At 50.1% G+C, this 12,265-nt stretch overlaps 4 protein-coding genes across 4 annotated transcripts; 3 read left to right on the top strand and 1 right to left on the bottom strand.

Annotated features, from left to right (window-relative positions):
• Positions 1-521: 521 nt before the first annotated feature.
• C8Q69DRAFT_448423 (hypothetical protein) lies at positions 522-1,480 on the top strand (the record flags this gene model as incomplete). Its single annotated transcript, XM_028629286.1, has 4 exons — positions 522-676; positions 762-941; positions 1,011-1,052; positions 1,120-1,480. The coding sequence occupies 4 exons, from the start codon at positions 522-524 to the stop codon at positions 1,478-1,480; spliced, it is 738 nt and encodes a 245-aa protein (XP_028481193.1).
• A 656-nt stretch (positions 1,481-2,136) lies between these two features.
• C8Q69DRAFT_515951 (putative pyroglutamyl peptidase type I) lies at positions 2,137-3,123 on the bottom strand (the record flags this gene model as incomplete). Its single annotated transcript, XM_028633377.1, has 2 exons — positions 2,137-2,910; positions 3,013-3,123. 2 exons carry the CDS (start codon positions 3,121-3,123, stop codon positions 2,152-2,154), a joined length of 870 nt encoding a protein of 289 aa, XP_028481194.1. The 3' UTR covers positions 2,137-2,151.
• A 2,191-nt stretch (positions 3,124-5,314) lies between these two features.
• C8Q69DRAFT_482297 (hypothetical protein) lies at positions 5,315-6,516 on the top strand. The gene is made up of 2 exons (XM_028631647.1): positions 5,315-5,712; positions 5,757-6,516. The coding sequence occupies exons 1-2, from the start codon at positions 5,682-5,684 to the stop codon at positions 6,188-6,190; spliced, it is 465 nt and encodes a 154-aa protein (XP_028481195.1). The 5' UTR covers positions 5,315-5,681; the 3' UTR covers positions 6,191-6,516.
• A 2,278-nt stretch (positions 6,517-8,794) lies between these two features.
• C8Q69DRAFT_409303 (hypothetical protein) lies at positions 8,795-10,852 on the top strand (the record flags this gene model as incomplete). The annotated part of the gene is made up of 2 exons (XM_028628247.1): positions 8,795-9,610; positions 9,656-10,852. 2 exons carry the CDS (start codon positions 8,795-8,797, stop codon positions 10,850-10,852), a joined length of 2,013 nt encoding a protein of 670 aa, XP_028481196.1.
• Between the last annotated feature and the right edge of the window lie 1,413 nt (positions 10,853-12,265).

The raw sequence follows: 12,265 nt of genomic DNA on the forward strand, positions 1-12,265 counted from the left end.
GCGTCTCAATAATTATAATAACATTGCATACATATGACTGAAACCACATACGACTACTGGTAGACAACACTTAGATAGACAGTCAGTTTGAATAATAATAATAAAAATAAAAATAATAAAAATAATAATATGTGCGAAACTGGAGTCTGCCGTTGCTGGTTAAACTCGACGATCAGCACTGGGTTGTCTGTCACTCGTCATCGATCGAAAAGGGGGTTGATTCCATCTGAACACACCACTCGATCATCATCATATTCTTCTCCTTTGTCGCGTAACTAACTCTCCCCAGGAGCGTCTTTTTCTTTTCTTTCTTTCTCTCTACTTAGTATCTACTCCGTATCTCTCTCTGTCTCTCTCTCTTTCTCTGGACGAAGATCAATGCCACTAGTTAGCCGGCGGAGCCAATAGCGGAATCCGTGATCGTGGGCCAGCTTGCGGCGTCTGCAATGCAAATACCGCCATTCCCCTCCTCTTGAGTCCAGCCAAAGGTAGTCCAAACCGCCTTGATTAATAACTGAGTGATGTCCGGCTCACTGGGTGAGAAGATGCTCTACACCTCAGGCGGACGGGGATCGATGCGATATTTCTTCCTTCATGGCAATCACGGTGCTCCATCTCTCCCAGAAACATTGATCGTTGAAGCAAGCGTCGTCGTTTTTGATCCCCACGGGAACGTGTAGGTTGGATGGGCTTTGAGGCCCAGTAACCCCCTCCCCTCTTCCCCCGCGCAACATCATATCTAAGAAGAAATCAGCTAACAGAGAATCAAAAAGGTTATACGGGAAAGAGTCTGTGGATTCCCCGAAGAAATATCATTTCGAAAATGGAAAAATCACTCATGTGGAGGGTGAAGAATCTGCTTCTATTCCCGTCCGACAGTTGACGGAGACTCTTCTAAAGAACGTTTCTGTCCCGACTTTGATCGTGGTAGAGCTCACGAGGTCTGTATGAGAAAATTATTCCCCCCCTTCCTTCCCTTTGGCTTGATCAAATATCTGACTGGTACACAGTGCTCAATCCGATATATACTGTCCAGATGCATATCAAATCCTGTAGGTTTTTATTTACGATTCTGCGTCATCACGCCCCGCCCCCCTTCCCAAAACTTTTCAGTAACAGGTTCTTTTCTAGAGCGCTTTCAGTCCTGGAGAGAAGTGACCGTCATTCTAGTCTCGATGATAGAAACTACATCATGACTATGATGCCGGTCTTTGTACCCTGCTTCGTTCGAGCAATCTCTCTCATAAGCGCCGGATACCTTCCGGGCAACGTCAGAGATCTCGCCCGAGAAGTGGCCGCTTACATGGAAAGCATCGATAGCGCGCATGAGTTTAATAAGTTTCTCGAGCTCTATCGCCAGCGGTACATTCGGAAGCCAGTCGAATATAATAGTCAGGTCCTTGAGACGTGTCTGCTTTATATGCTCAAGATGCCTTTCGACTTGGCGTCTTCTATTGACTATAGGTTAATTCGCTATTAGTCTTACTTCTTCTTCTTCTTCTTTTTTTTTTTTTCTTTTGCGGTCAATTAAAAAATACCCCCCCACTTCGCATTTAAAAAAATCCGACAGCTATGGTTTCTGGTCAAAGTGACTCCGTCAGTCTGCGGGACATGTGTCGATCGAAGTTTCGGTCGTTGGTTGGTTTATGACGGGATATATGATATGGTATGTTAAACCGGGTTCCTCGATTTCGCATAACGTCCTGTTGATGAACTCTTTCGAATAGCATAGCGCGTGGTTGAACTTCGGTGCACTGTCCTCTTGGGAGATGATACTTTATAAAATACTTGTTTATCTCTCTAACATTTTGGCCTTGTTTTTGATTAGGCAAAACTGGACGGAGAATACTGTGCGGGTGGATTAAAGGTTGAATCTGATCACGCGAAATTATATTCAAGATCAGATTATCCAACAGCTAGCTAGGTGTCATATGGTTGTGGGCCCTCTGGAATATGAAACCATGGAAAATAAAAAAAAAAAAATCAAGCACCGTTCGTTGCTGTGCTTGGGGAAAAAAAATTGATATATATATATGCCCTTCACTGGGAAACTTTTTCACGATAGATACTCCCTGGAAGAAGCGCAGATTCGTAACCGTCGTCAAGTTGTATTCCAGCTGATTGCAGAAACCTAGACAGATCCTGCATAGTTCAAGTTTGCCTTCGCTCGTCGATCCAGCAGGTGACGAGGGCTTTAATCAAGGCTACCGCAGTCTCGGTTCCGACCTTGATGTTCGCCTCATCGTGCCAGCTAGGGACATGGAAGAAGACGACACTTCGGTCCCGACCTTCCTGCAGAGCTTGCGCCAAGCTCGTGTAGAAGATGAACTCACAGAGGTACCGTCCAGCATCGTGGGAGATGCGAATATCCGTGCCAGCCGGGGCGAACGACTTCCACACCTCGAGGAAGTGATCATCCGCGGGATACGGACTGACTCGCGAGACCGGGGCCACGAGCGGTGCTGTTGGTTCGACAGCAGGCGCAACATCTGTCGACGTCGCTGTCGCTGGCCCCGGTCGCAGCACAGGTGGCAGTCCCTGTTCCTTCCAGATCTTCTCACCACTCTCGTAGCCCAGCTCCCCGTTGACATCTCCCATCCGGTAGTCATCCCGCCGCGCGAGCGTCTCTACTGACCAGTAGTTCCTCGTCGATGCCAGCCCGATATGGATGATCAGATCGGGGCGTCTGCCATTGTGAACGCTAGCGAACTCCTCGACAATTGCAGGGACAGTCGATCTCACGGCGGAATACGACACCGGAATGGGAGAGGGATGGGTGTAGATGGAGATCTGGCGAGCAGCCGGTCGTCCCTCAGGAGTCACCGAAGATGGCTTCCCTGGGAGGACCAGCGTCGATGGCAGAGACGAGGCGACGAGCCAGGAGGAATTGACATTGTGGGTCTTGAACGGCTGCTCTCGTGGTCAATCTTGGATCTCTTCGGATGCTGGGAACACGACAGCTCACGGCCTCGATCCCTTTAGAAACGCGAAAAGGAAAAATGATGCACGTACGCCAAAGCCCGTCACCAAGACTGAAATATCCTCCGTGACCGTTGGGATCGCAGGGACACCATCGGGGAGCGCCGTCGCGGTCGGCGAGAACGCCGCTCCGTAGTCACCCATGACGTTTAGTCCCGACGATAAGGAGCGATAAGCCGGCGACGCGGGGAATCCGGTTGGGAATGCGACGGCGATGATCACGAGCAGACAGTAAATAAATATCTCGAAGTTCAGAAAATAAGGATAAGAGACGCGATATCCTGTCTGGGCGCACGCGGAACGAAGGGACGAGGGAAGAGACGAGAAGGCGAAGGACAGATGATGAGGTCAAAGGAACCAGACCGACTCGGCAGTCGACTCCGACTGATTGGCTCACCTAACGCCAATGTTGGAGATATCCTCGGATGGGCTCGTTCGTCTCCATTTGTAATCCATACAGGCGTCCTTTGGGGGATGGTCTGCCAGGTGAGGAGTCGCTGCTCTGGATAGCTAAAAGAGGGGAAGACTGTGCTCCCGCGCCAGGATAGGCGGCGGCGACGCCACAAGAGCTCGATGCACCGTGAACCAAATGAAAAGGTGACATGTTGCGACGTCTATCGGCGGAGGAGGACCATTGTGATCGTGGAGAGAGCTGGTTCGGCACTGACCCTCGTCGCTATGCAGATATAGGCAGTCGATGCCACCGGTGACACGCACCGTGTACAACAGTGGGAGTATGACCCCTCTTTGGGTCTATCATCAGAATGAGTTTGATAAGATAAAACAGCATCAGTAGCTCTCCAGGTTATCCTCAGTCGCAGAATCCTTTTGATCGGATATTCCCCCTCTGCGGGGACGCATCTTGACAATGGCCGCCAACCTACCGCATGCTGGGGTACCTTTGGTTAGAGACGAGTGATGTAAAACAAATGATATTGAAGACATGAATCGGAAGTAGATGTAGATAGTCAGAATAGCACTGTTCTTCCAGTCCTTTCGCACAACCTATTGTCTGGCCTATTAGCGGAGGCACGAGGCAAAGAGTGAGAGAAGGAACTCCCAAACACCAAAATCATGAGCTCCAGCCTTTTCTCTCAGTGCCAATCCCGCCAGGTGAAAGTGAAGTCCCCACCGTATCGAAATTAACACCATTTGGAGTAACGACGTCTTGAAAAGAAACGAGCTCCAGCTGGGGTCTCGATTCCCCTTTCTGTGGTCAACCCGATCTGGAGCACGTGCCCACGTTGCGGTGAGGATCCGGGGTAGATTGATGGAGGTGTATGTACAGTACATAATTATTCTTCACTGCATGCAGTTGGTGTTACATTCTGCATAGCATTAGAGTCCTGTTGACGACTTGTTAGTAGCCATTCTCATTGAGTCGTCTAATGTTTGAAGTCATGGATCTTAATCTCGAGTCTGGATATAGACATAGGAATATATATTTCTGTTTGCAGCGATCGTAGAGATCATTACGCATGGATCAACGTGGAAATTGCGAAGAGGGAACTAACTCGGTGTATGAGCTCCCATCACTGAAGAGAGAGAATTAGAACGAGCACAAATCAATTATGCGTGAATACGCATCTCTAAAATCTTGAAGTATACAATCAAACTGCGTCCAGAGCTCGGATCGCTAGAGTAGCTCCCCGGAGCCGAAATCCAACTCCAACTCCAACACCAACTCCGCGCGACGATCTATCACAAATACCTCCTCCCTAAGACGAACTCATTGAGGACCTTGATTCCTGTTCTGCATCTGATGTACGATTTTTATTTTTAGAATAATCTACATACGAGAAGAAAAAAAAATATGAGCTCCTCTTTTACGCTATGCTTGTCATTGAGTTTGAAGCGATGCGAGTGTTTTTTGGCCAGTTAGAATAATTGGGTGGCTGGTAGCGATCTGACTGGGTAAAAATATAGTGATGCGGTCTGCATATGGGCGTTGTGACTGGGTCAAGCAGGAAAATTTAGGGTGAAAGCCAACTTTTTACTTCGTATAGAAAAGCAGAACATAGTTACTCTAAGAGTCTACAGTTAAGGGGGAAAAAAAAACGATCAGATCAGTCCAAGTGATCCGTCCACCGCCTGGTCGCGATCGAGCCTCATTGTGGCCATTGTCATGGTCCGTGGGCAGCTATTATTATTATTATGGTACTGCACTGGCCAAGTTCGGTGGAGAGGATCCGCTGAAGTCGGGGGTTGAATCTCGGGTGAAGGTCCCAGGGCAATCCATGGTTCGGAGGAAATCTAAATAGATATGTCCCGTGTCGTTTTGGATCCAATAATGTTACCTACGAGTACGGAGTATATCCTGAAGAAAAGATAGTGACTGCTGGTAACTTATCTCTCCCGTTTGCTGGGATGCTACTACCTAAACGGAGTGATTCCAGTTCGGTAACGAGTGGAAGAGTTTTGCTCCCTTTTTTTTCTTCTTTTCTTTAAGACGGCAGCAGATGTATCGGCTCCCGCGGGGAATGTGGATCGTGAGCCTTCTCGCCTATTGTACTCCATACGCCATGTTACGGCCGCAGTTTCGGCACGTAGTAGAAGATCAACAAGGGCCATTGCGATATCAGGCGCAGGCAGGTTGCTTTGGGTGGGCCATGCAGTCGAGATAGGCCAGAGCAAGGTACTCCGTAGAAGTTCGCGGAAGAGCAGAGGCTTCGATCAGGGGTCGATGTGATTTCACCGTACATATGGTACTGCTGCTGCTACAGAAGGACAATCGTGAAAAAACCACGCGCCCCGGGGGGGGGTGTGTTCTACTCTAGGGTCATGCGTCCGTTCAGAAAATTTCGAATTGTGCCTCACAGCCTCGCAGTGCAGGACGGCGGTCGGCCCGGTGCAGTTTGGACCTCTGTTGATGGACGCCACCCTGATATCACACTCTCCATGGCAGACGGCGTTGTGGTTGGCGTGTGTTCAGTTTTCCCTCTCTCGCCCTGGACAGAGACGCGCCGACTTGATTCCTGACGCGCGGGATTCCCTCATCAGTTTGAGAATGACTGACTCATTTGTTATTATTGTTATTGTCTGGCAATTGGCCCATATCAGCTTTTGGACCGTCGTGTTCACCGCTGGCTCGTGGTCGGGCATCTATGAATATGAGGCTTCCTCAGAGTTTGGAAGGCTTTTTAGGGAGGAAGGATACTCCATATTTACCGCTCCGGGCAGCCCTGCGCCTCATCCGCCTATCCTATCCTAACGTATCCATTCTTGCCCGGCAGCATTGCAGCAAGAATGCAAGAAGAAGGGGGATCCACGGTGCAGCCCCCGGGACCGTAGTATGCAGAGTGCAGACAGACAGGAGATCCTCTAAAGCGCGACGAAAGCAGTGACTATGTCCAATGAGTCTCTGCGATGTTCTCGAGCAAGATTCTGTCACGGCAGTCCGGGGGGTTGGATTGATTAATCAATTGGTTCGTTGATTATCTGCACAATGATCTTGACGGGGATGAATATGGATCATGTTCTGTGGGCGTAATAAATAAATTACCAGACTAGACTGACGGTAATATTACCAGACGCGAGCGCGTCGCGTGCGGCGGGGAAAGAAAGAGGGAAGGCGCGACTCCACGATCCCCTGCATCGCGCCTTCCGCTTTCCCCTGTTCCCCCCCCCATGACGACACCGGGAAGGAGCGACTCTTGATTATTTTCCAACTTTTTCAAGTAACCGCGAGATCAGACGAGATATTATCATTACCAGCTCTCCTTATCAATTAATCAATATTCTTGTTGTAACTATGATCTATCATCTAGTTATCACTCAATAATATCACCCATCACCATCGTCTCTGCGGAACAATACCATAGATAATCTCAGATCCCCAGCTTCGTCTCCGATTTTCCCGGAGATAAAAAGCCCACACGCTGTCCCGGCCTAGTCGGGCTGTCGCGCATTGGCGCTCTCCTGTCGCGACTCGACAAACGGCTTCTTGCTCTAACAGTCTAACTAGTTCTTAGCTGCGTCTAGTCGCGTCCTACAGTCTCCCAGCATGGCGGACAGGGCATCACTGGTCCATCGCCGACTGGCCCAGATGAAGCGCATCGCCTTGGGATCTGCTCCACCTTAGACGCCTGAGACGTGTTTCTCGCGCGCGCTCTGCCATCTGCTGCTCGTTCCCTCACCCCCGCGCGAGAGCAGAACGAGTCCGATACGGATACGGAATACAGACCGTACAGCCGGCCTTGGTGAGAGAGACCAACTTCCGACTCGTCCCGGGTACAGTGTCGTTGCAACACTTGGCGCAGCGCGAGCACAAGTGCCGACGGGGCAGAAAGTATAGAGTACAATAATAATAATAATAACTAATACAATACAATACTACCAAGTTGATCAAAGAGGCAAAAGGCAAAATTCAAAAAAAAAAAAAAAGCGGCTCGGGCCAACGCTGCTGCAGCTTCTCTGCCGTGACCCCTAACCCTTGCAGCTCGCATCGAGGCAGTCTGCTCGAGTCTTCGAGTCCGCTGGTCTGTCTGGCTCAGCCTCGAGAAAGGAAAGATGGAAAAGAGTGATTATGATGGTAGAATATTATTATCATATTATCATCAAGAATAATACCATTGTATGCTTGTTGTTGGCGTAGTCTGCTGGACCAAGCTTCCAGGAACCGTCTCCATCGCCCCTCCAGTCCGAGCGTGGGCCCCAGTAGTAATTAATCATGATCGTGGCGCTTCCTCGATCCTCAGAACGGCGGTCCGTGGATAGCACTCAGGAGTCAACCTACTCTATCTACAGTATCTATCTAGATCCCTGAAAGAGTTCATGGGACTTCACGGCGCTGGCTGCGGATAGACTCGAGCGCATCGCAATCCTCACAGCCGCACCCGCGCGGAGACTCGACACGGCCACAACGTTCGAAGCTCGACAAGTCTCTCTCTCTCTCTCTCTCTCGATCGTCTGCGAACTAATTAACTAGCTTCTAGCTTCCTCGAAATCGAGTCGGTAGCATCGACGTGTTTCAGGGACCGTGATTCGGGCGGTATGTGGGACCAGTGTCACCGCACAGCGCCAAATATCTCCCTAATCTAATCCCTCTCTCTCTCTCTCCTCAACCATCCTCCGCGAGCGCAGCGCTCGCACGTCTATTTCCGGCTGCTGGACTGTCCAGGTCATCTCTCACAGTCTCGTGCCGTTTCCTTTGTGTTGGTCAGACGTTGTGTGCACGAACGGAACGCCCATCTTCAGCCTGGTATCTATCCCAGTCGGAGGAATGCAAGTGATCTCCCGGTGATCAATCCGTGGCGTCAGCTTCTCTCCTCCCAGATCCAAGAGGGAGATATAAACGAATCCTACCGACAACCGAATCCGGCATCTCATAGCTATTTCCAGTTTCAGCGCTGCTCTCCAACTTTCCTTATTCTCGTTTCTTTCTTTCTTTTTGGTCTTGTCTTGTCTTTTCCTTGACGCAGATACTCCCAGCTCTTACTACGTCGCAAGGGAGGTTTGGTTCCAAAGGATCGCGACAATAACAACGCGCAACACGTTGAGTCTTTGCAACGATCCGTCCACCAAGACCTCTGGTGGAAGTCGGAAGGTTGCGCCAGTGGGGATATCGGCGGGATTCATCCAATACATCATCACGCGCAGTCCAGAGATTCCTAGATCGCAATGGCCTTGTAAACCGCCATCGTCCTGCTGAAATCGCCCAGTATTGGCAACAAGATGTTTCCGGTATAACGAAGTCATCTTGGTGATCTGGACGCAATTCAACAGAGACCTGGAATTTAGGCTCTTGGTTTTGGAATCAGATCTATCAATCATACTGGACTGAACCGCAGCTACGATAACCCCCCAACTCCTCACCATGGCGCACCACGCGCATGGTCTTTCTCACACTCTACCGAAGAACTTCACGTTCCCTTTGGTAGAGGCTGACGACCCAACGACCCCTAAACGAAATCCATCAGAACCTACAGTTCCCCCTCCCCCTCGCCACGCCTCTTGCCATTTACCCAGATCCCGCGTCCGCTCACAAACCAATGTGCTCGCTTGTGTGGAGCGCGACTTTCTCCTATCCACTCTACAGTCTCCTGATATCCCTCTGCCATCAATCGAAGTTCCAACTCCGGGGGATCCTCAGCCAATGTTCTCTTCCCCGGTTGATCCTGTACCCAGCGATCATCTGCTAGTTCCTCCGCGTGGACGGATCGATCTAAGAACGCCGCCGGCCCAGATCCGTGCTTCACCTCTCGACTCGCAGAGCACATGCAGCTGGAGGCAACCAGACGCGAAAAGCCTGGGTGACTCGATTGCACGCCCGAGTTCCGCATGCTCTAACATTTCGGATTCTTCGGTGTCCTCCATTGAGACTTCCGCTTCCCAAGCGTCCTGTGGAGGAAGTTGCACCAGTGTGGAGAGCGAAGATCCTTTCGTCCAATATGAGATGACCAGAAAAGCGGTCTTGGAGTCTCCATACCGGCCTAGCACTCTGCGCACAAGGCCTCTAGAGCTCCCGAAGAAGGAGAGATGGACGGTGGAGATGGATAACCACCTGTGGAACACGTATCAAATATACCTCCAAGACCCGACGATCACGCCATTTAAGATGACACCAGGCAGCATACCACCGCTCGGAGTATCTCATCGAGTTGCCCGCGAAGCAAGGAGAACCTGGCCCAGAGTCAAGCGCAAGTCTGATCGACCACAACGTTCAGGGCTTTCCCAGATGTCAACTACGGATGATGCTACCTTTTGCGCGGAGACACAGGCGGTGGCAGCAGAGATGCGGAGTGGCAGTTCAACTCCCACGGCAAAAGCCTCTAAAGCGAAGCCTGTGTGGCCTAGATCCGAGGCCTCCACCCGTCGACGGCTCAAGCTACTATGTAGACGGAAATTCTCGATTGCACCGCATTATCAGCGGCTGCTGCAGTCCCGTAGCCCCTCGCCCTTCATCGATCCGTTCTCGAGGAGCTCTCGAGAGTCCTCCCAGGTCGGCCTTCACGGCAATTCAACGTCATTCGCTACGCGGGACCTTGGTATTTCTCTGGTCTCAAGCTCCCTTCCTGGACCGCTCTCTCAGCTGGTCACGGAAGGCTACCCGTCGCGCGAGTCTGAGAACGTGTTCAATCGGCCTGTGCCCCCTACCATTCAAGTGGAAGACAGGAGTGACAGTTTTAGGCCCGCCGTGAATGTCAATCTGGACCCGTCCGGTCCTATTCCTCGTCTGGGGTCGCCTTTCAAGTACCACACTTGGGGCCCTGAACGCTCGCGCCATCCTGCCCGTCTCTTGACTCCCGTTAACCAGCGTGACACGATCCATGCCACTGGTTCGAGACTACGGTCGCCTGCGCGACGCCAATCATTCTCGAGCGTGCAAAAGCGGCGAGCTCAATATCAGCTTGAAGAGGAGATCACTCCGGACGGATCAGACATCGATCACAATCTTCAGGACCTGTTGCACAAAGGCAAGATAAAGGACATCGGCCACCGCCGCGTACGCGTTCGAAACCGAGGAAACACGACTGGAGCCGTCAATATCAGGGGACAACTAGACCAGCTATTCTCCCCAGTTTCTCCGTGGGCAACCTCTGGAACGGATGACCACAGTCCAAAGCCAACAACAGAATCAAACGGCTTGTTACAACCAGGAGGTGAGGCCATCAAACGGTTGGGCTCGCCTTTCGAGTTGAATGGTCTCAAGCGCATCAATACTCCAGCCAGATCTCCTCGCCACGCCCCTTCTCTTTCTGATCCATTCGTGGGTGGCGCGCTCTCTTCTAGACGTGCACCTGCCCACCAGGACTCCGAGTCTGACGGACGAAAAAGTTTCGGTACATTGCCTTATGACCCCACCGAGGAGGGCATTTCAGATGCAGAACGAATCCGACGACAGATTCTCAACATGCCTTTTACCCGGAAATAAACGGTGCCCGACCTTAGGAACAGGTGGCCATAATATTTGAGTCTGACCACGATCACATTTGGCACTCATTGATGCGGACGATTTTCCTTTTTGAATGTACGACTTTGAACGACTTACAGCCCCGGTTCCGACTAATTACGGAACCCAGATTACGACGGTGATGATATGATCAAATGATATGATTTTTCTCGACGAATGACAAAAAAGATGATGATTTTTTTTGACGGAGGTCAAATTTATTTGACTTAATGTACAGGGGATTTTAATCCGCAACCTGAGACATTTCCGCTTCTATCCCAGGGTACCCGCTGCTGCAATCAAGATGCCAACAATCAAGTCTGCGCGTCTTTATACGAAGCGGATCCTTACCGAAGCGGTTACTTTGACCTCGATATCTCTATGACGACCTAAAGGATTATGAGATCAACGATATAAACGATATTTTCGAAAGCATTAACAAATTTCCGCTTTTTTCTTTTTCCGCGGTTCTGCGTGGATTCGGCGAATGCGAAGACGAGCAGGGACAATTGACCGAATTGACTGGAGCGACTCCGCTACCCAGCGCGGATCGGAGAATCGGAAAAGATCCAAAGCGTACGCTGTCTTTTCGTCACTGTCTACCTGCTCGTCTCTCGCCATCCAGCCTCAGGCCCAACATACAGACACTCATTCGAATTTTCCTTTTTACTCTAGCAAGCTGTACCAGTCAGCAGATACAAGGCGGATATCGCCAGAAAGCCAGAAAAAAAGAAGAAGAGCCATTTACCGTTCTTCCATCCGTTCATCACTAGATGACTTTGCATTGTCTGACCGAGCTCTCATTGCCATGCTATATTACCTCATGAGGACCCTTCAACGCTGTCTCTCCACGGACGATGCGGATGAACTGGATTGAATGAATGGCCCCCAAACCAAATGGACAAGCTCACACTCTTCATTAGACAACTATGGCTCTTACCAGCTTTTCTGGCACTTATCCACCATCTCCCCAAACAAACACTACTACTTCCCGGCTTGCTAACCACTACCAAGCCTGTCTCGCCTACGCGCTGTTTTCATATTTTCTTCTATTTTCTCTTATTCTTCTATCTCGTCTCTCTTTAACCCATCTTCGATTCTTGACATGATGAATCTATGCCACTTTTTTTACATGATGACGAAACTTCTAAATGCATCTGCTGCTCCATTTGACGAATTGATTTACGCGTGCGCTTTTACCTGGATTGGATTGGATCGGATCGGACTGGAGTAATGATTAGGTCCTAGGTCCTTGAAGGGGTTAATTAGCTTAGCGTCTTTCTAGGTACTTGAGTCTAGAGTATGCATGTCAACCTTTTTTTACTTCTTCTTTAAGAGTAAGAGAGGAAAATGGAAATCCATTACTTGGAAATCTAGACCATGAAATAAACCATG

This window comes from Paecilomyces variotii (genome assembly GCF_004022145.1).
Source record: "Paecilomyces variotii strain CBS 101075 chromosome Unknown C8Q69scaffold_19, whole genome shotgun sequence".
Lineage (NCBI taxonomy): Eukaryota > Fungi > Ascomycota > Eurotiomycetes > Eurotiales > Thermoascaceae > Paecilomyces > Paecilomyces variotii.

Excerpts from the sequence above, each read along its gene's own strand:
- C8Q69DRAFT_482297 (XM_028631647.1), top strand. The coding sequence starts at position 5,682 with ATGGTACTGCTGCTGCTACAGAAGGACAATC. Across the intron at positions 5,713-5,756 it reads GCTGCTACAGAAGGACAATC|GGTCATGCGTCCGTTCAGAA; the intron begins GTGAAAAAACCA and ends GTTCTACTCTAG.